The 23,609-nt window shown below is 34.5% G+C and overlaps 1 protein-coding gene across 2 annotated transcripts in view; it reads left to right on the plus strand.

The window, feature by feature from the left end:
* Positions 1-23,609, plus strand: part of ATG4C (autophagy related 4C cysteine peptidase) — a 95,542-nt gene that overhangs the window by 59,355 nt on the left and 12,578 nt on the right. For both annotated transcript variants that reach the window (XM_042952005.1, XM_042952004.1), the window contains 4 exons: positions 435-571; positions 6,118-6,196; positions 6,852-6,928; positions 14,953-15,072. In XM_042952005.1, the coding sequence (XP_042807939.1) occupies positions 435-571; positions 6,118-6,196; positions 6,852-6,928; positions 14,953-15,072 (413 nt within the window). The remainder of the gene's footprint in view (positions 1-434; positions 572-6,117; positions 6,197-6,851; positions 6,929-14,952; positions 15,073-23,609) is intronic.

Below are 23,609 nucleotides of genomic sequence, written 5' to 3' on the forward strand. Positions count from 1 at the left end.
TGGCATATCTTGGTTTCTTACTTTGTCTTGATCTAAATGTTATATTTTTCATAAGGCCCTCCTTAACCACCTTATTTTAAATACTCCCCCCACTTCCTGTTCATTTTTCTCCCTTTGTTTTTCTTCAGAGCACCCATCACCATCTGACATATCTTATATTTTACTTTACTGTTTCCTCATATTAGAGTATATGCTCTATGAGGGCAGGGATTTTTCTCTTTTGCCCATTGGTAAAGCCCTAGTGCCATAGTAGCTACTTGATAAGTATCTGCTAAATGTATAAATAGGGTAGACATTTTTTAACTCATTGAGACCTTGATGGTGACATCAGAGATTAGATGACTGGCCAATGAGGGGGGGGGGAGGGACTAGAGTAAAAATGTTTCTGAAAATCATTTTTATAAAATGTAATACATATTCATTATTTTTCTCAGTTTATAGTTCTGATGTAATTGATAAACAGTGCACTTCCATGGCCTCTGATAATACAGATGACAAAGCTGTTATTATTCTAATCCCTGTTAGACTTGGTGGAGAAAGAACCAACACCGACTACTTAGATTTTGTAAAGGTATGAATAAGAACTAAAATATTTTAAGGCAATGCTAGCTAATCTGAAAAATACAGAAGGTTTGCCATCTTTTTTCTATTAAATGGGTAGTGATGATTTTATAGTTGTAGATTGTAAAGCTTGACATTAGAGATTTTAAATTTCAGTATTGCAGGATCAGATGTGATTTGAAGAGTATCATGTTCTATGACCAAGTGAAAAGCCTTTTAATCTTTTTGTAGCTAATCAAGGAGACACAGATGCACCAATAATTATAATATGTGATATGTCTACAGTTCCCATTATCCCTCTATGTGATTGTTAAAAGGATGTACCTTTGTTTGTTTATAAAACCCACATTAAATTGTTTCAAGATAACAACTGAAACAAAGTGAGTTTTCTATTACTGCTGTATTATCTCTTAATTTGTTTCCTGTGGCACCATAAGGTGAATAAGTGGGATGACTATTTATATAGACAGAAGTGATAAAGATCACATGGGGGAAGGTTCCATCTTTGGCTTCTTTATATTAACCAGTTAAAAATCAGTTCTATTTGAGAACACAACTCTTTTCTCCAAATGAACCTATTGTTATCTAATGTTGTTTTGTTGTGGGCATCAACACATTCAGTTGTCACAAAACTTTAACTTAAAACTTTTTTTTTTTGAGTATACTTGACACACAATGGTACATTAGTTTCAGGTGTACCAACATAGTGATTCAACTTCTCTATATGTTCTGCTATGCTCACCACAAGTGTAGCTTGCTTCTGCAACCATACAATGCTGTCATTGACTATTCCCTGTGCTGTGCCTTTTGTGACTGTGACTTATTCATTCCATAACTGGAAGCCTGTATCTCCCATTCCCCTTCACCCATTTGACCATCTCCCCTACCTCCTTTCTCTCTGTATTTATAGGTCTGATTCTGCTTTTTGCACAAAACTTTACCTTTTTAAAACATTTTAATATTTTATTTATTTCTGAGAGAGAGAGAGTGCAAGTGGGGGAGGGGCAGAGAGAGAGGGAGACACAGAATCCAAGAAGCAGGCTCCAGGCTCCAAGCTGTCAGCACAGAGCCTGATGCGGGGCTGGAACTCATGAATGGTGAGGTCATGACCTGAGCTGAAGTAGGATGCTTAACCGACTGAGCCACCCAGGTGCCCCAAAACTTTACCTTTTGAAATACTTACTTTTGGTTAAAATTATAGTATTTTATATTATTTTCATAGTTTTAATAAAGTTTCTCATCTTTTCAAGGTCAGAGACGGAATTCCTCTTTGAATGGAGTGTTATGGTATATAGTAATCTTGAAATCTAAGTTTCAGTAATGGTTTGTTCCCCACGTAAAGCCTTAGGGTCCATGTGTGTATGAGTGGAACATGTGTCTTCACTTTAGACTGTGCTACTTCTAAAAATCTAGAACAGTTGTTGTCAATATATGGGATATGGAAGTTTTCTAGCTGGTATATTGGCTTTTCCTAATAGTTATTAAAATTTTGCAGGCATACATGTTACCAATAGTACTAATACTATATCGAAAATATATGAATCTGTTAGATAGAATCAGGGTTTTAATTTCTAACATGTGGGCTCTTTAGTAGAGTTAATGTTAGAATGTGGGAAGGTATGAACCATTTCATCTAGCAAATCTATTAAGGGTTTTGGGACTTTTGGCATGTTGCCATGTCTCAGTAGGTTGTAACCAAGTCTGAACTGGATGGATTCCCTCTGCCTTTTCCACTGCCATGAAAAGATTAGAAACTTGGAACTGACTCCTTTGGTCAAACCCCTATTTCTGTTGGAATGGGCTGCAGATGGCTTCAAGGCATATTTCATCTGGCTGCGAGCTTTGCTACTTGGTGCTATTAATATTTTTTATCATTCAATCATATTGAATGATTCAATGGAGTTTGTAGTGAAAAAAACCATGGTTAACTGTTAAAGTGATCCTCAGAACCCAGCATATAGGAGTTGCTCAACAACTAACTGGTTAACTCTCATATTTCTATAACACTTTTAATACAGATACATCTCATTTTGCCTTCAAAACAGCTAGGAACTATTTGTCTTTTTAAAACCGAGAAGACTGAAGTTAAATGATAAGTTTAAGTTCAGACAGTAAACTGGTAACAGACCAGAACTTTTGTTATTTTTATATTTTCCCTAAAATACGGATTTTTAAAAATGTAATATTTCTTTGAGCTTCTACCAATTGAATTTATACATAGTCCACTAAAATAAGAAAGCATTGACTATTGAGACATTTTAATTTTTCAATTATCAGCAAAAAGTGGCCGAGATGGCTGAGTGAAGTAGGCTGGATGTTAGGTGTTATGTTTGCTTAAGGGTTGGTTGGGTCAAAAGCCAACATGACAACTTGTCAAGAGGCATTCACTTGGAAGTGAAAAAATACAGTGTCTGACAGTCCTAAAAGAAGAAGAATCTTCCTCTTCTTCCTCTTCTGCTCTTTTTTCTCTTTCTCTACCTACTCCACCCCCATTCCACGCCTCCCACTCCATCTCCCCCTCTTCCTCCACTGCCTCTTTTGTCAGCAGTTGTATTTTTTTTTCCTGCCAAACCATTGTATATGATACTCTCTAAAATTCACCCCTCAGTTCTATTTTCCAAATTTATTAATCAAGGTAATTCCAATCTTTCAGAGATGGTACCATCCCCTGCTACATTCTGTGAGGAGAAAGAAATTTGGTGTGGTGCTTCATCAGCTCTTAGCTCGGGAAGTTTATTTATTTATTTATTTATTTATATATATTTTTAGAGGACCTGGAATGGGAAAATCTAATATGTTCTCCTTCTCCAGCAAGACAAATTAGGACTTTTCTTTTTGACTGATTACTTCAGTCTTATTTATTGCTTCATGGGTACAGCTCAATAAATTCTCACCACCAGATAGCTGTGAAGAAGCTTTTTTAGGGACTGAAAAGTGTTGCAGATTTCCAAAGATACAGTCTCTTCTATGTAATGGCATTCTAGTTCCTAATCTGCCTCTAAGTGTTTATTGCTAAATCTGCTCTAGTCTGTTGAAAAGGAAATATAGATGTCAGGAACCAGAGTCTTTATTCCATTACTTAGGATCACTGCTGAGGAGAGTTACGGATGATTCTTGCTATATACTTTTTTCTTTCTTTTCTTGGCTATGAGGGACTTAGAACTCTCACTTCCTCATGGCTCTCTGTGTCAGAAACATTGTGTGTCAGCTGATCAGATTGCCTCAAGTTGAAGTAAGGCACTCTCTAAGGATTTTTATTTGAGGGGAAAGCAATAGAATAATAGACTATCCATGGAATAATAATAAAAACAGAATAACACTTTATTGTTTATTTTCTTTATAATTTCATCTTATATATTTGTTAACTCTAAATTAATTTTAACCTATAATATGCCTTCTCTGTTTCATTTAACTTTCTTAGTTGCAGTTCTCTTTTCCAATTTTCACATGACTGAAAATACACAAAGTTGTTTTCTCTAAGAGGGTTATTTATAACAGTGAGGACCTAGGAACAACTTAAATGTTCAGAATGGAGATTTTAAGGCACATTTGGCTATCTTCATAAAATAGAGTATTTTACAACCATTAAATATTATACTGAGATCTATATTTATTGATAGGAAAAGAGGTTTATGATGTAATGACTGACCAAACTTATAACAGCATGTGTAGTGTGATGCCACATATATAGAACTGTATTCATAAATCTCTATGTGAATATACACAGATTGAGTTCAAGAAGGTGTTCCCCAAATATTAATAATGATAAGCTCTGAGTGTCAGGGTTTGGGGAAATTTTTACCTTTTAATATATATTCTGTGTGTTTTTATTTTTTTACAACCACATTTTTTTAATGTTTATTTATTTTGACACAGAACACAATTGGGGGAGGGGCGGAGAGAGACAGAGAAACACAGAATCTGAAGCAGGCTCCAGGCTCTGAGCTGTCAGCACAGAGCCCGACACCAGGCTCAAACTCACCAGCCATAAGATCATGACCTGAGCCAAAGTCGGATGCTTAACCGACTAAGCCACCCAGGTGTTCCACAACAATCACATATTTTTAAGAAAATAATTAAGTTAAAAATACTTTATGGTTTGATTACTTGTTAAAGGGAAAAAACCATTGGTTCATATATATATTTTTTTATTAAAAAAATTTTTTTTAATGTTTATTTATTTTTGAGAGAGAGACAGAGAGTGAGCAGGAGAGGGGCAGAGAGAGAGGGAGACACAGAATCCGAAGCAGGCTCCAGACTCCAAGCTGTCAGCCCTGACGCAGGGCTCAAACCCATGAGTGGTGAGTTCATGACCCAAGTGGAAGCCAGACATTCAACTAACTGAGCTACCCAGATACCCCAGTTCATATACTTTTTATTTTTATATCTTCTAGATATAAAAACACCCTGTCATTTAAGAGAAGGAAAGCATAAATATTATTTAATACTTTGGGGTTTTATAATATGCATCATCATTATTAGTCACTTATAAGTTTAGAATACATGATATAGATATAGATGTAGATATAGATACAGATATAGATATAGATATACACACATACACACATAATATAGGCTAAAATATTGACAAGACCTTATTAACTGATTCCACTGGCCATGTTTTTTAAAAGGTGTACAATTATTTGGCCCAGGGGCACCTCAGGTGGCTCAGTTGGTTGAGCATCTGACTCGATTTTAGCTCAGGTCATGATCTCAGTGTTGTGGGACTGAGCCCTGAATTGGGCTCCATGTTAAGTGTGGAGCCTGCTTGAGATTCTCCTTCTCTCTCTCTCTCTCTCTCTTTCTCTGTCTCTCTCTCTCTCCTCCTTTCCTCTGCTTTCTCTCTCTTAAAAAAAAAAAAAAAAAGGATTATTTTGCCCAGCTTAAATAGAGTTTTACACTTAGAATAGATGCTGAGGGGCATACTAAATAATTGATTGCGGTATCCCTGATATTTTATGATTGGTAAATAAAATTGGCTTTAATAACAATTATTTTTTGCCTTAGATTATATTGTTTTCATTTTATCTTATTCTAATAAATTTATGAAATAGCATAAAAATGGGTCAAATGAATGCTGTTGATTAGAAAATGGTTTTTAGTTTGGGATTCTAAGACTTGAAGTTCAGTGAAAATAGTAATAAGGTCTAAGGAGTATTTCTAGTATTTTAAAAACTTGATGAAAATACTATATTGATCATGATAAGGCTGCAACAGCTAACTGAAAGGGCAAGTGTTTTGGTTTTGGTAGGAACTGTATTGCCTTTATATGGTGACCTTATTTATTTCTGTATCTGGTACATAGTAGTTGTTAATGTTGTTGAGTGACACACTGATCAGAACACTTGATTTACTGTTGAGTGATTTAAAGAAAATGGAAAATAGTGTTTGTAGATAGAAGGATTTTAGAATATGGGGCATATGTAATAAAATAATACTGGTGGTGAAAAATTTGGGAACTATGATACGTACTAATACTGCTAATACAAATTTGATTGTTTTGAATAATTATCATTTGCCTCATGACTCTAAATCTGTATTAATTCCTTTTGACAGGGTATTTTAAGTCTTGAATATTGCGTGGGTATTATTGGTGGCAAACCTAAACAGTCATACTACTTTGCTGGATTTCAAGGTTAGTGATTTAATAAAACATTTTTATTATTGTTTTCTTTCAAAAATCAGAAGTTAATTTAGGATCATTGGAAACAGGATGATTAACAGACCAAAATGAGTACCTTATAAATTCATCAGTCCTACCATAGCCACTCATTTGTCATTTGGTCCACAACATAATTGGATTCTGTAAAATGTATGTTTAATTTCTGTTATTGCATAAACAGGCATAATTTATTGGTTTCACTAAACTTGAAAAGACATTGCTGCTACATTCTGACAGTTGCTATTTACATATTTACTTTTTACCAGTTTTAGTGGTGCTACTTGATGATAAAATGACAAGCAATATGTTCTTCCTGTCAGGATAAAGTAGTGCAATACATTTTTCATATGCAAACTGTAGAATATAATTGTGTGTTTGTGAAAGTAATTTTATCACCAAAAATTAAATGACAGTCTCATCACTTTATAAAAATTCTGCTTATACAAGCATATTTGATTATGCAAAAGTTAATCTGTCCTGTGCAAACCTATGTTTCAGTCAATGAATATCAGTCTGGCAAGCTGTTACTCCCAGGTTTTTTTCAGCTATTCTACATAGAAATTGGATTGTAAGCAGTGTAATAATAAGGTGTTTTTTGAATTACTTGTCTTCTGTTTTGTCCTTGTAGATGACAGTTTGATTTACATGGATCCTCATTACTGCCAATCTTTTGTAGATGTCAGCATAAAGGATTTCCCTCTTGAGGTACTATGGATAAAGAGCTGGTACTATTTTCTTACCATATGAAGCAAACTCAAATTATTTAGAGATGTGTTAGACAGCTATGCTTTTCTGGTATTACAATTCCAAGTTAGTAATATTTTACTGATTTATAAAACCATAATCCATACACTGGTCAAAGGTTAAATAATTTGCTGCTGAATTTTAATTTATGACATACTTTCTTCTTCATTTATCTTTGTCTCTGACTTGTTAGGTACCTTAGTCCTACCAAAATAAATGATCAAGCCTCCAAGTAATTTTGTAGGTAAACAGCTGAATATTACTCAAGAATTTAAAATGTTAGGCATGTTTTAAAAAAAGAAAAAGCGGGGGGAGAAAAAGATGATGGAGTTGGTTTAGAATAACAAAGTGACTTGTGACTATCTGCTAACTTATTTTATGTATAATTGTTAAGTCTTAGTCCCTAGTTAAGTTTCTCCAGAGCTTAGTTGGGTTTCTACTAATTGTTTCAGCTCTCATTTCTTAACATATTCTTTTCCTTTATGTTGGTCATTTGTGATCCAGTGTTTTATTTTTTAATTTTATTATTTTATTTTATTAAAAAATTTCTTTCTTTATTTACTTTGAGAGAGCAGAGAGAGTGTGAGTGAGGGAGGGGCAGAGAGAGAGAGAGAAAAAGAGAGAGAGAGAGAGAGAGAGAATATCCCAAGCAGGCTCTGTGCTAACAGCACAGAGCCTAATGCGGGGCAGGAACTCACAAAACTGTGAAATCATGACCTGATCCAAAATCAAGAGTTGCATGCTTAACTGACTGAGCCACCCAGGCACTGCTAAAATTATTATTTTTATTATAATTTTTTTTTTAACATTTATTTTTGAGACAGAGAGAGACAGAGCATGAATGGGGGAGGGGCAGAGAGACAGGGAGACAGAATCGGAAGCAGGCTCCAGGCTCTGAGCCATCAGCCCAGAGCCCGACGCGGGGCACGAACCCACGGACCGCGAGATCGTGACCTGAGCTGAAGTCGGACGCTCAACCGACTGAGCCACCCAGGCGCCCCTAAAATTATTATTTTTAAAAATATTTGTTTATTTAGTAATCTCTATGTGCAATGTGGGGTTCAAATTCACAACCCTGAGATCAAGAGTTGCATGCTCTACTGACTGAACCATCCAGGTGCTCCTATTATCTAGTATTTCAATTTAGAAAATTTTGAGAGTGCATAGGTGAGACATGTAATTATTTCATGGTTTTGGTTCTTGTTTTCCCAGTTGATGCTTTTATAGACTTCAAGTAATTTTAATCACTTAAGTGGCATGGATCACTAATTCTCAAAGGCTTGGCAAGTTAGAAATGTGGTTTAATATTTTGTTTTAGTAAGAGCTTGTTAGCTAATAATATCTAATAATATTTAAGGGATAGATTATAAAAATAAACTGTAAGATTAGAATCTGGTTCTGAAAGATACATTATAAAACATGCTAGCATCTTTTGTAAACTATTACTTGAACTAAAGTACAAGCAACTTGAGGCCAGAGATAAGATTTGCTTTCTGTTTTCTTCCTTCATAGTGTCTTGCATGTAAACCTTAATAAATATTTATAGATGACTTATTGATACTGTGGGCAACACAATAGAATTGTGCTATGTGAACCATGTTGTAATTCTCTTTCAGCTGCATTGTGGTCTTGTAGCACTGATTCCTATGTCTAAGTTACACAGTGTATCTGTGACTTGTGACTATCTGTGTATCTGTACCATATTAACTACTTAAAAAAGTAGACATTTGAAATTCAGATGGAAAATTATTCATAGTTTTCTAGTATTATCTAAAATAGGCAAATTAAAAGCTTATTAGTATTGACTATCTTGACCAGTAGAGACTATTCATCTGATATTTTGAGAGATTCCACAAAGAAGCCAGGTGAATGACTATCCTGGTTATGTCTACACCAGCAAGATTAGAAAGGCTGCAGCTCACTTTGGGAGGCAGGTGCAACACACTTCATGAGTAAGTCAATAAAGCTTGAAGTGGGGTGTTAGTAGTGGGAATGGAAGAGAGGGAATGATTTTGAGAGACTTTGCAAAGTAAAACTTGGTGAAATCAAGTAACTTCTGAAATGCACAGAAGCATTTATTTCTTATACATTGGGACACTGAGAAAGTGGGTTTAGATTTATATATATATATATATATATATATATATATATATATATATATATATATATATATATATATATTTTTTTTTTTTTTTTTTTTTTTTAAGGAAAAAACATAATTTATTTGACTTTAAGGTACCATTGATTATAAGATGCAACATTAATAGTGTTTTTGAAGAAAACTGTATTAAACAAGTATTGATTGTGAAGTAATAGAATTTTCAGAAATGTTGTATCGATGAAAATAGACTCAACAAAAATAACACCACGTTATTTCTACTAGGTATTATTACACATATGTATTTCCTGCTAGTTCTGATATTGTTAAGTAATCATATATTCAATATCCATATATGTTGGATTAGGGTAACCCTGAAAAATCTCAAGCAAACTTTATTTATTTATTTATTTATTTATTTATTTATTTATTTATTTATTTAATAAATATATGAAATTTACTGTCAAATTGGTTTCCATACAACACCCAGTGCTCATCCCAAAAGGTGCCCTCCTCAATACCCATCACCCTCCCTACCCTCCCTCCCACCCCCCTAGATTTATATTTTTGAGATGCTAGAAGAGTATCTCAACCTGTCTGGATAATTCCTCTGGACAGTTTTTCATTTTTCTCAGTTCAGGCATTTGTCTTAGGCTATTTATTGAATAGTATCATTTATTTTTCTATGAGAGTATAATATAAAAACTACAGCAAGTTGTCTATCTTTGTACAGAAATAAAATTTTACTTTTTGCTTTTTATCATATTTAAGCTTAAAATGCTCCCAAGTGGAGATATTATTAATCATCCTTGCCTTGGTATGTAGGTTGTTGTATGTATTTATGCTATTGACATTTTGCAGTTGATTGATGTAATTATATGAGCATTCTAAAACCACCACCCTTATACCTCAATTATTAAAATTATTTTTTATTATTAAAATTTTTTTTAATGTTTATTTATTTTTGAGAGAGAGAGAAAGAGCACAAGCAGAGAAGGGGCAGAGAAAGAGGGAGACACAGAATCAGAAGCCATCTCTGGGCTCTGAGCTGTCAGCACAGAGCCTGATGTGGGGCTTGAACCCATGAATTGTGAGATCATGACATGAGCCGAAGTTGGACGCTTAACCGACTGAGCCACCCAGGCGCCCCTATTAAAATTATTTTTAAAAGCATGTTTATTTGATCAGTACTTGATTTTGTAGACGGAGAAATTAAAATCTTAGCTCTTTTATCCAACACCATGTAAAGAATCACTGGTAGTCTTGATATTTTGTGTGAGTGCCTTGAATCCAATAGGATTATGAAAATTTAAGAAAATAGTATATCTGAGTATTTGACATTAAAGAAGAGATTTAGACCATATCTTTTGTTGTTCTTATGGTATTGAATTCCTATATATGTAGAGTTGAACTTTAAAAATTTTGAAGCCAAATCAGACCAAGTATTTTTCTCTTTTAAACTACTACTTACTGAGTTCTTTATATGTGCAAGGCACTGTCCTAAGTACTATAGTCTTCTGTTGAATTTTTTTCTTTCCTGTGGTTCCAGATGCTTTGCTTATGTATATATTTGTATGAATTTTCTATTCTTTTTTTAAGTTTACTTATTTATTTTGAGAGAGAGACAGAGACAGACAAAGAGACAGAAAGTGTGCATAAGCATGCTCATGCAGAGAGAGAGAGAGAGAGAGAGAGAGAGAGAGGGAGAGAGAGAATGCCAAGTAGGCTCCATGCTGTCAGCACAGAGTGATACAGGGCTTGATCTCACGAACTGTGAGATCATGACCTGAGCTAAAATCAAGAGTCGGACACTTTAATGACTGAGCCAGGCAGGAGCCCCCAATTTTCCATTCTTGTGACACCTTCTTATAAAATATATTCTTATGTATTATTTAATTTTTATATTAACTTTGAAAAAGAGAATTCCCCTCATCTTTATCTTCACTGAGTTTTTAACATTGTGAAGTCATGTATGTATATACGTCTATAATTTTCATTTAGAGAATGGGGTTTAAAGGAGCAGCATGAATTACCTTAAGGAAAAAAGTTGTGTAAAAACAAGTTGAAATTAGAAGGGAATGAGAAGAACTCAAATGGGCTTTTGCAGTTAGGGTATGTTGAATTGTGGGTTCCCAGTGGTTCAGGCAGAGTATCAATTGTTGGGATGAGAGGACTAGAAGATACATATTTTCATTATTATATATATAAATATAAATATATACATATAAATATATATATATATTTATGTGTGTATGTATTTAATAAGATTTCTTAAACCAGAGACTGTTGTGTCATGTTATTTATGATACACTTTCAGAATGACTGGTGCTAACTCTTACAAATAACAAATTCTATTCTATTATTAAGGCAATATTTGGTTACTAAATATTAATATTCTGTTAATAAGGCCTTATAAATAGACATATTAGTCTATTGTGATTCCTGGGCCCCCAGTTTCAAGTTTCAGATTTTAGGAGTTCCATGCAGTAGTGGTTATTTTAATCTATCCTGGTAAATTCAGAGAATAGTGGCATTAAAGCTATGAGAATGATGTGATGTGATTAGACAGATGGATGAGTGAATTCATCAGTGAAAGATGTACCCTTTATGAATTACACATGTGAACTGCATATAGTAGGAGGTGCTTTGTAGTAAGGGTATTCTCTAACTCAGGAAGCTCCATCTAAATCACCAGAATAGCATAGCTACACCTAAAAGTATTTGTTTCAGTATCGTTTGTATGTTTAGGTAAGAGAGTCCACTATTCCAAAAACTAAGCTTAGAACAGTGCCTGGCATTTAGTAGATGCCTAATAACTATTTGTTGAGGCAGTGAATAAATAATGTATTAAAAAATGAAATAAATAGGAATTGACTCACCATGACTAGTTTTTTCAGAAACACATTTCATTGTCACAGAAGTACGTATAGCAAATACTCCCTAAAATGTGTTTGTGAAGTAAAAGGTGCTACTCTTACCAATCATCAGAATTTTAAAAATTAAAAAAGAAATCGTAAGTACAGAGCTGAAAGAATCATCACAAAGTGAATACAGCTGTGTAACGAATGCCCCTTGGGAAAATATTTTAAAGTCTAACTTGTTCTGTGACAAACAATTCTGAATTATAAGTTAATGTTAGTTTGACTTCAGAACCTTCTAAGGTGAACCAAAAAACATAATTTTAAGTTTTAATGGTATAAAATGCCTCTTTGTGATACGAGTCCTAGTACTCATATAGTGACACCCAACAGCAATTTCATTTTTCAGTGATCAGAGACTTATATCTGTGTTTTTGTGAATAATTTAAAAAGTTCTTTGTAGATATCAAAACAACCATGAATAACAATATAGTGTTTGTCATTACTGTCTATGATGACTGAGGCAATACAGTGAAATCGCACTAAGCCTATTAGGTTTAGTCTTATTGGTTCTTACATGAAAATAGTAACATAGTGTATGTAATGTAGGACATCCTTGTAGTTGAGTTTAAAAATCCTTTGTTGGACCGCGTACAAACTTTTGGCCCTTCTTACTTATCCTCAAGTAGTAAAAACTAAATACACATTCTTTATTATTGGCTTTGGAAAGAGTTGGGTAAGTGACTATTTTTAGATACCTTGTAGGTAGAATATCTTTTTGTGAATATGACATAGAGCTATCTGTGCCTTACACACAGACTCCTTATACTCCTGTAGTTAACTTACTGTTAACTAACACATTTATGTAGCTCTTCTGTGCCTCTCTAGATCTGTTTTCAATAAAACAGATAATTAAGCAGGTGAAACAGTTTTGGAAAATGTCCAACTAAGACAATACTTGTTTTGACTGGTACTCTGGAGGTTCCAAAGGTTGTATCTCACTATATAAAGTAAGTATTAGGGGCGCCTGGGTGGCTCAGTAGGTTGAATGTCTGACTTCAGCTCAGGTCACAATCTCATGGTTCATGAGTTCAGGCCCTGCATTAGGCTCACTGCTGTCAGCTCAGAGCTGACAGCGTTTTGGACAGCATAGAGGATATTTGCATATCCTCTAGTGATAATATGGGACTCTAATTGGATCACTAGGATATATGGGGAGAGGAAAGAGTGATTTTGACTGATTCACCATAAACAAATTTGGAAGCCTATGTTTTTCTATATTTTAATAAACAGTTTAAGTTAAAATCCCATAGTTTTAGGCATTAAATGTAGGGACATTTTCAGTTTATGAGTTCAAATTCAGCCTTGATCATTTCTTAATTGAGCTGGTTCTTTAATCAAAAAATATAAAATACATAACAAAGAATTTCTCACACCCATCTCCCATCTGCCCAGTTTTTCTCTCTCCTCTAAACTTGGTATATCCTTTTTTTTTTTTAAGTTTATTTATTTATTTTGAGACAGAGACAGTATGAGCAGGGGAGGGGTAGAGACACCGGGAGAGAGAGAATCCCAAGCAGGCTCTATGCTGGCAGAGCAGAGCCTGACACAGGGCTTGAACTCATGAACTGTGAGATCATGACCTGATGATCTCATCAGTACCACAAACCTGAACTGAAACCAAAAGCTGGATGCTTAACCGACTGAGCCACCCAGGCACCCCAATTTTGGTTACCCTTACAGAGTTTATTTATACAAATGTAAACAAATGTGACTATATGGTCCTCCTTTTTTTATACATACAAAAACAGACTTTGGTGGTAGCATCAATGATTTTTAAGGACAAGACCTCTGAGCATTCAAGCAGTTTAAAAAAAAATCTTTTAAGCAAAGCACCAGAATGTGGTAACGAAAAAAAAAAAAAAAAGATTGGAATGATTAGCTTTTTTTTTTTTTTTTTTTAGAGAGTGCATGCAAGTGGGGCAGAGGAAGAGGGAGAGAGGGAGAGAGGGAGAGAGAGAGAGAGGGAGAGAGGGAGAGAGGGAGAGAGGGAGAGAGGGAGAGAGAGAGAGAGAGAGAGAGAAAGAGAAAGAGAAAGAGAGTCTTAAGTAGGCTCCATGCCCAGCACAGAGCCTGATACGGCTCAATCTCATGACGCTAAGATCATGATCTGAGCTGAAATCAAGAGTTGAATGCTTTACCAACTGAGCCACCCAGGTGCCCCTGGAATTATTATCTTTATATTCTACCCTTTTCTTTTGTATTTTCTGAAGATCCCAGACTCTACTAGTTAGCCATATCTCACTAGCAAGAGTAGAGAGGCTAGAGCAGCCTCCCTAGCCAATTTATATCTGTGGCACTGTGACTACATGAGAAAAGTGAACTGAAGTGACAGGAAGACTGGTAAGGAGGATAGCAAGGACCATCATAGAACAGTTTACAACTGTGTCCCATACAGGAATAAACAAGAACTTAAACAAGTAGAAGAATGAGTTGGAAGAATATGTAAGTGTGTATGAATTTTGTCAGATGCTAAAATTCTCACGTTGACCTATTTTCATATCATTATGGAACACTTACATGAATCTGTGTATTTGTTTACAATGTCTTGATATCCTTATTAAAAGGTTTTCTAACATTAAAAAATCTCAAAAAACAGGCTTAATTGAACTTTCATAGAAATAACTAACTGAATTCTAAACCTTGTGCTAGCTTATGTATGTCTTTTTCAGTGGCACATTTTTCTTCCCTTCTGCAAGTGTTCGAAATGCATGCCATTTTTGACACACTTCTTTTCTTCTGTGGAATGGCACTAATATATACGGTGGAGATTTGGTGAACTGAATGTAAATAAAGCTTTGGGGGGTGGAAAGTACCATTTTCATAGGATAGACTAAAACACTGTTCCAAAGCATATTTATAATTTTGAGAAAAGTTAAATGGCAAATTTTAATTTAAGTAATATCTTGTATATACTGAAGTCCATCCAATAAAACTAAATTAATCTTAAAGTACTTTTAAAATTACAGACATTCCACTGCCCTTCTCCCAAAAAGATGTCATTTCGAAAAATGGATCCTAGCTGTACAATAGGATTTTACTGTCGAAATGTTCAGGACTTCAAACGAGCTTCTGAAGAAATCACTAAGGTACTTTTATTTAAAATATTATATTTGTAAATGACCTAATTCTTATTAGAGATAGCCTATCAGAGGACAGAAATCTGTAAATTATTCTTTTGTAAAATTTCCCCTTGAATGTTAATATTATCAGGAATATTGTGAACCAGAAAGTAAAACTACTTGGGGACTCCTAGCCTTTGAGACTAATAAAACCAATTGGCTGAAAGTATCAATTGCCCCACTAGGTGGCACTGTTGAAATAAAAATCCCTTCCCAAACTGTAGCCATGTGCAAGCAATTAGGTTATATTTTATTTGAAGAGGATTTTAAAAGGGCAATACCTTAGGGGGTAGAAAAAAATTAATGAAGTATTTGATCAAGCCAAATTGTGCATTATTTCTTGTTAGTCCAAGTGCTTCTTTGATTTTTTTTAAAGAGAAATGGTATTTTTGGATTTCTCAGAACTGCTTTATTAAATGAGCTGTGTTGTTACCTTCCAATAAGCTTGTCTAATCTGATCTATTCTACTTATAGGGTCTTTGAAATAGGTTTATTTAACTCCTTCTCATTACCTTTAAACTTTAGCTTTTTTTTTTTTTTTTTTTTTTTTTGGTCCTTGAGTACTGCTAAAACATAGAACCTTAAGGTCTGTCTATATTTAGTACTTTAGAAAATAAAAAAGATTACTTACTTAGGAAGCAAGCATAACTGGATGGCTGTCTTTATTAGTATCAGTAGTTATAGGCTATAATTTTATGGTAAACAAAACCAATATTAGAATCATTTTTGGAAATTTTTAACTTGAGCTCAGGTATAGTAATACCTCATTATTGCTTTAACTTCCAGTTAGTTTTATTCTGGAAAATGGACACAGTGGGCTGAAATTTGATCTTTACAATGTAAAAACATGATGAAAAAGTTAAATAAGAAGTTTCATATAAGTGAAGAGTAGTTTACTTGACCTGCCATGTAAAAGAGGAAAATTAACAGGTACATGACAGAAAAGTGAATGAGAAGAGAAAATGAGACACAGGGGAAGTTTACTTCTCATTTCTCAGAATTGTTGTCTTTTCATTCTCCTTTTTTAACCCAGAAGGCCAAGTGAATGTAACAAAATGTGTATTCTCCATTTTCCCCCTCTTTCATTACTTGAAGTTAGTATATACACTTGTATATTTTTGTTTGACAGTTCTGTCTTTATAAAGTACCATGTAAAATATGTGCTAAAATACACCAATCCAGGTGATATTGTAATAGAGATTGAGGTTGACCATCATTTCCCATTAGAAAGTTGTGTTTTTGTTTCCACTAGTTTGTTTTCTGTCCAGGTGAAAATAAGTATGTTTAGAACAGTAAAAGTCTACTCCTGGAATAGAAACAAACCGAATTATTATTACCAAAGTGAAAAAAACAAGATTCACAAATGAGTTACATGTTGATATTCTCTGATTAAAAATGATACTTTTTGTGGTTTATATACACATACATACCTATTTATATCTATATTATGGTTTTTACATGGGAAAATACTTAGAAATTATTGCTCACGATGCATCAGAGTAATTATGCAATGTTAAAGCAAAGGGAAGCAATATTGAAATATCATGTGGAAGTACTGAGAATTTTGGTAGAGTCCATTAACTTTCTTTTAATAACAAGGTTGTTTCTTAAGTTAATAGTTTTTTTTAGTAGTGTCAAAAACTCTTGGTCGATTAATAACCTGATCATTTACTTTTGCTTGGAAGGTTGCAAGTTAAGTAGTTTTCCTTCTCTTCTTAAAAACTGAACTTGGTGTTTTTTTTGTTACACTGTTATTTTTTTCTCTTTAAAAATTAAAACAATTTAAATTATTTGATTCAATACAGGATATAATGTCAGTTGTCTCATTTTGAAAATGAAGCTAGCTAGCCTAGATTCTCATGTTTAATTTGTAATGCGGTATGAATATTCTAATGCCTTATACTACATGATTTTTAAAATGTTAATAAAAATTGTGAAATTAATTCACTGTTTAGCAGGGCTCAGCCCAGCAAGTATCTGTAACTACCATGTTGAAAGGATAAAATGACCAAGCCATAATCCCTGCTTTTGAACAGGTCTAAGGCTTCTGCCCTCGAATAGCATTTATAGGCCAGGAGAGAGAGAATAAGACAGGTAGACATACATTACATTGAATATGATAAGCACACATACAGAACTAGAAATAAATTGATAGCGGAAGGAAGGATGTTGAAATGAGAGCAATGTCACATCCCAGTCACAGTTCTTTACTGTGATGGTGATATTTAATTTGGGCCTTAAAGTGTAGGCTTAATTTCTAATGGCTTATTAAGTAGAAGGAAGGGTGCTTCAAGCAGAGGAAATAACAGGAGGAAAGGTATTGGACAAGGAAAATGTAGAGCTCTTCTAGAGAATGGCAAATAGTCCAATTTGTTAGGTGCCAAGGGTACACGTGGGGTAGGATTTCTGTCTTCTGCCTAAATTAGGATCCTATATGGCTTGGGAGTCTCCAGTTCTAGCAAGCCTTCCAAGTAGTCTTGTACACCAAATTTGAGAGCCACTGGTGTTAAGACAGTACAACCCAAAGTGTATACTTGATATTTTTAGGTAGCACCAGGGTAAATTATCTTAATATTTATATGTTTATTTATAATCATATTAGAAAAATATAACTGGCATTTTAAACATGGTTTCCTATTAATTAGTGTTTGTAAAAGGCTACTTAAGTTAAAAACTATGAAAAGAAAAATAATCACTAATTATAACAGAGATGGCATACGTAACAAAAATAATGAAGGAGGCATATATATGTGCAAGGCTTGAGAAACACTGCTACAGGAAATAGCAAAGGATGAGGCTAGAAAAAGAGGTTGGAATAATATCATGGAGAGTCCTGAATGCCAGGCTGAGGTTTGTACTTTAGCAGTATGTTGATTTTATTGTTTTTTTAAATTTCAAGCATACAGAAATACAGAGAATAACTTAATAAATACCCATGTGCTACCATTGAGCTTAAGGGGAAAAAACCCATATATGATTGCATTGTATTAACTTTACCCAATCTTATTCCCTTCCTTCCTTCCCAGTGGTAATTACTATCCTAAATTAATATATAATACTCATACTTTATATATCCATAAACAATATATTTTGCTTTGTATGTTATTAAACTTATCATTAATGGTATGTTTATATAAAAATGTATAGATCCTGCAACTTGCTTTTTCATTTAATAGTGACTTAGAGATTATATCTATATGTCTTGGTGTTGCTTATTCCTAATTGCTGAGTAGTAGTTTTATTTAAACTGTCTTTTGTTGATGGTCATCTAGCTTGTTTCAGTTTTTAATTACAAATAATGTTTATAAGAATATTCTTGTCCATATCTCTTCATGCATGTGTACTACTTTAACTGGAATTATGTTAAGATACTCTAGATATGCTGGAGTGGAATTGCTGCGTCACAGGGTATGCATATTTTTAGATTTGTTAGATATTGTCAAATGCTCTCCAAAGTTATCATACCAACAGTATATGAAAATTTCCAATGCTCCATATTACCACTTGATATTGTAAAACTTTTACATTTTTAACCAATCTCATGTATGTACATAGTATCTCTTTGTAGCTTTAATTTGTATTTCTCTGATTAATAGTGAAACTGAATGTCTTATCAAAGTTTATTGGTCCATTGGTTCCTCTTTTGTGAATTTCTTACTCATTTCCTTTCTCTAATTCTCTATAAAGCTATTTGATTTGAAGGAAATCAAATCAAATTTGTAATTCTGGATACTATCACTTGTTGGCTCAATGTGTTACAGATAATATTCTCCTAGGCTACTGTTTTCACTTGTCAATGATATCTTTTAGTCAAATTAGTAAATCTTTTTCATTATGGGTTTTGAATTTTCTATCAAAGAAATGTGTAATAACCAAAGTCATAAACATATTTCTTATATTCTCCTACGTTTCTTCTTCTTTTTTTTAATGTTTATCTTGATAGAGAGAGAGCTAGCAGGCAAGGGGCAGAGAGAGAGGGAGAATTCCAAGCAGGCTCTGAGCTGTCAGCACAGAGCCCGACGTGAGGCTCAAACTCACAAACCATGAGATCATGATCTGAGCCAAAACTAAGAGTTGGCCTCTTAACCAACTGAGCCACCCAGGAGCCCCACATTCTCCTACATTTCTTCCAAAAGTATTAAAAGTTTTATGTTTCACATTTAGAACTTGTATATGTCTTAAGTTATGTATCTTTTTTTTTTAAAACATGGATAATTGGTTCCAGCATTCTTTATTAAAAGACTTGCTTTGTAGTGCCTTCTTCAAAGACTTGGATGAAGACAGAGCTGTAGGATGGGAGAGGAAGCAACTATTTTGAGAGAGTTTGTGAAAGTAGAATCTGTAAGACCAAGCAGCCACTGGGACTTGAGGGCAAGTGAAAGAGAGAGTCCAAAAACAAGTCTGCTTTACAGACTTAATAGACACTTAAATAAGCGTCTAGGAGAAAAAATTAATTGCTGTTAATATGGTAATTCATCTAGTCAACAAGAGATTTGAGTGCTCTCACTTCTACCACTCCACCAAAACTCCTCTCAGGGTCGCTGATGCCCCCCACGTTGCTAAGTCCATGGGTCATATCTTAGTCTTCATCCCACCTATCCTAACATTTGTATCTGTCATAGCTGAACACCCATTGCACCTTTATACACCCTCTTTATTTGGCTTCTACAACCACTATCTTGGCTTTTCTCATTCTTCACTAGTTTTTCCTTCTCAGTGCTCCTTTGTCTGCTCTTCTTCCCAGTCTCTTCATGTTGGAGCACTGCAGGACTTAGTCTTTAGTTCTCATGTCTTTATCTTAGTGATCTCATCTAGTCATATAGCTTTATCAATTATAAGTCAGTTAAGACCAAGATCATATCTTTAGTTCCCACCTCTTTCCATTCATAAATTGTATATGTCCAGCTGCCATTCAGCATCCCTTGTGTTGTCTTATGCACATATCCAGAATCAAATTCCTGATCTTTCTTTTCAAGCCTATTCTTTTTTTTTTAATGTTTATTTATTTTTGAGAGAGAGAAAGCATGAGTGAAGGAGGGGCAGAGGGAGGGAGAGAGACAGAATTCCAAGCAGGTTCTGTGCTGTCAGCGCAGAGCCCGATGTGGGGCTCGATCTCATGAACCATGAGATCATGACTTGAGCTGAAATCAAGAGTCAGATGCTTAACTGATTGAGCCACCCAGGCACCCCCCTTTTCAAGCTGTTCTGCTCATAATTTTCCTCATCTCATTTAAGGGCAAATTTATCCTTCTATCTGCTGAGGCCAAAAGCCTTGGAGTTATCCTTACCTCCTTCCTATCTCTCCTATCCTAGAACCAATTATATGTTTAATATATATCTAGAATCGGACCACTTTTCATACCTCTACTGCTACTATAATGGTCAATGGCCTAATTTGTTTCTAAGCCCCCTTCCCCCGAACCTGTTCTCAACTCAGCAGCCTTGCTGATGTTTTTAAAACTTAAAACATACTACTCTTCTCCTCAGAAACCCGCACTGACTTTCCATTTCACTTACAAGTAAAACAGTTCTTACCATATCCTCCAAGGCCTCAGATGATGTGTCTCTCCATGCCCCACCCTCTTACCCTAACCCCTCATGTCTTACTCGGCCCTCTTTCATTCTGCTTTAGCCATGTTGGCTTCCTTGCAGATGTCTAACCTAATAGGCAGGCTCCTATCTTAGTGCCTTTGCAATGGACTGTAATGCTTTTTCCCTCATATCTGCAGGACTGATTCCCTTGCTTCCTTTAAGTCTTGGCTCAGATGTCTCCTTAATGAGGCTTAATCTGACCACCTTATTTAAACAGTTTTCCCTACCATTCCCTCTTACCTTGTCATTTTATTTTTTTCAAGGTACCTACTACTTTCTAATACACTATATAATTTACCTGTTATATTATTACTTATTATATAGATGTATTATATATTTACCTATTATATTTATTATTATCTGTCTTCCCCAGTGGAATATAAACCTCACAAGGGCAGGAATGTTTTGCCTGTTTAGGTCACTGATGTATCCCAAACCTTCTAGAACAGTGCCTGGCCCATAGTAAGTATTCACTGAGTTTGCTGAATGACCATCTAGAATTGGGTTTGCAATGGTGAACAAGAAAGTTGTAACTCCTGCTTTCATGAACTGATAGTCAAAGTGGACAAAATAGACATTAAATCTACAAATAAATGCATAACAAAAATTTTAAATTCTGTTAAAAATATAGTTTATAGGCAAGAAAAATAGGAAACACAATTTAATTTGGGGAGTGAAAAAACATTTTATATGATACACTCATTGTATTTTCCTTAAGGTTCAGATAAAAGTTTTATTTGGTCTATGAAATCTGCCCTATTTGAATCTACCACACAATTAGTAAAAATCAGCAAGAGAATAGTAAGGGTCTTCCTACTATAATGAACTTAATTGTTAGAGTTTCATGACTTGCTTTAAGAATGCTTCAAAACCTTGAATTGGGAGATGAAATGAGCAATAGAGTTTGGCATGATAGAGACAGCAGAATTTCAGATAGAGTTAGGAGTATCTTTTATTTCATTGAAATGGTCAATCATGGAATCTCTGTGGATAAGGAGGCAAATGGACGAGAAGAATTGAGAGGTGGAAAATTTTAAAGTCAGGTGAATTTGATGAAGATACACTGGGAATGCATCTACAACAATCCCTCTTGGGGCACCTGGGTGGCTCAGTCAGTTAAGCATCTGATTTTAGCTCAGGTCATGACCTTATGGCTCGTGAGCGTAAGCCCTGTGTTGGGCTGTGTGCTGACAGCTCAGAGTCTGGATCCTACTTCAGATTCTGTGTCTCTGTCTCTTTCTGTCCCTCACTGGCTCGTGCTCTGTCTCTCACTCTCTCTCAAAACTAAATAAACATTAAAATTTTTTTAAATGTAAAAAAAATAAAAATAAAAAAAATACAAACCAACCATCCCTCTTTCATCTTCCACTTCTTTAGACTTCAGCATCTCTATGGCATAGTTCTATTTAATCCTGTCTCCGATGATCCCCTCCCTCCCTGTCTATAAGTAGTTAATCATGTTGTTAAAATCTTTCATGTCCTTTTTGTTCCTGCAGAGTATGTAAGATATGTGATAAAAGTTTCCAACTGTAATCGTGGGTCTGTCTCCTTTAAGTTCTGTTGCTTTTTGTTTTACATATTTTGAGGCTATGTTATTAGTTACATACAAATTTAATATTGTTAGGTCTTATTGAATTAACTCTTTTATAATTATATGACCCTCTATCTCTAGTAATATTTTTTCCTTAAAGTCTATTTTTTGCTTTGTCATATATTTTAATCCTACATATATTTTAAACTCCACAAAGCATTTTGTTTTAATCAACATTACCCTTTCTGATGACCTTCATTCTTTCGTGTTATTTTGTTTCTTTCTGGGATCATTTTGCTTCTCTCTGAAGAATTTCCATTACTGTTTCTTCTAGTGTTGTTTGCTGGTGATAAATTCTCTCAGTTTTTGTTTGTTGATTATAACTTTATTATGTCTTCATTAAAAAACTGAAATAAAAGCAGTCGTACAGAAAAGTTGTAAATATGGTTCAAATAACTTTTTCCTGAGCCACTTGAGAATTAGTTGCCAACATGATGCCCCATAACCCTTGAAAAATTGAGTGTGCAATTCCTAAAGACAACTATCAAAATCAGGAAAGTAGCACTGTACATTATTACCATATAATTCTCAGAAACTATTCATGTTTTGCTAACTGTCCCAGTAATGCTCTGTATAGTAAAAGGCTCCAGTTCACAATAATGTGTTGCATTTATATATACTGAATTTTTAAAAATCTAGAATAGTTCCTCATCTTTCCTTGACTTTCACATGACCTTGATTGTTTTCAAAGATTATGGGCACTTTTGTTTTTGGCTTTATTTTTACAAGATACTTTTGATAATTTTATAGATTATCCCCTCAATTTGTGTTTGCCTGATGTTTCCTCAGGATTTTTCAGATTATGCATCTTTGTCAGGTGTATCACAGAAGTGATTCTGTGTGTTCTTACTGCATCCTAGTGGTTCGCACATTATTTCAATTTGTCTTTTTACTGATGATGTTAACTTTGATCAGTTGATTAATATCTGCCAGGTTCCAGTCTGGCTTCCACATACTCAGTAGACCAGGATGACTTCTCTGACCCTGGCATGGATGCCTGTTTTGTCCAGCTGCATCTAGTGGCTTTAGAAATGAATTGTTTGGGAGGGAAAGGAATGATGAAGAGGTTGCCTTCATTATTGAAAAATATTTTTGCTGCACAGAATTCTATTTTAGCAGTCTTTTGTTCAGTACCTTAAAGATATTTATTCCATTGTGTTCTGGCATTTCTTTCTTTCTTTCTTTTTTTTTTTTTTTTAAGTTTTTAGTTATTTTGAGAGAGAGAGAGAGAGAACAGGGGAGTGGTAGAGAAAGAGAGAAAATCCCATGTAGGCTCCGCATTGTCAGCATGGAGCCTGATGCGGGGCTTAACTCACAAACC

This window comes from Panthera leo, chromosome C1, assembly GCF_018350215.1.
Source record: "Panthera leo isolate Ple1 chromosome C1, P.leo_Ple1_pat1.1, whole genome shotgun sequence".
In the NCBI taxonomy this organism is placed as follows: Eukaryota; Metazoa; Chordata; class Mammalia; order Carnivora; family Felidae; genus Panthera; species Panthera leo.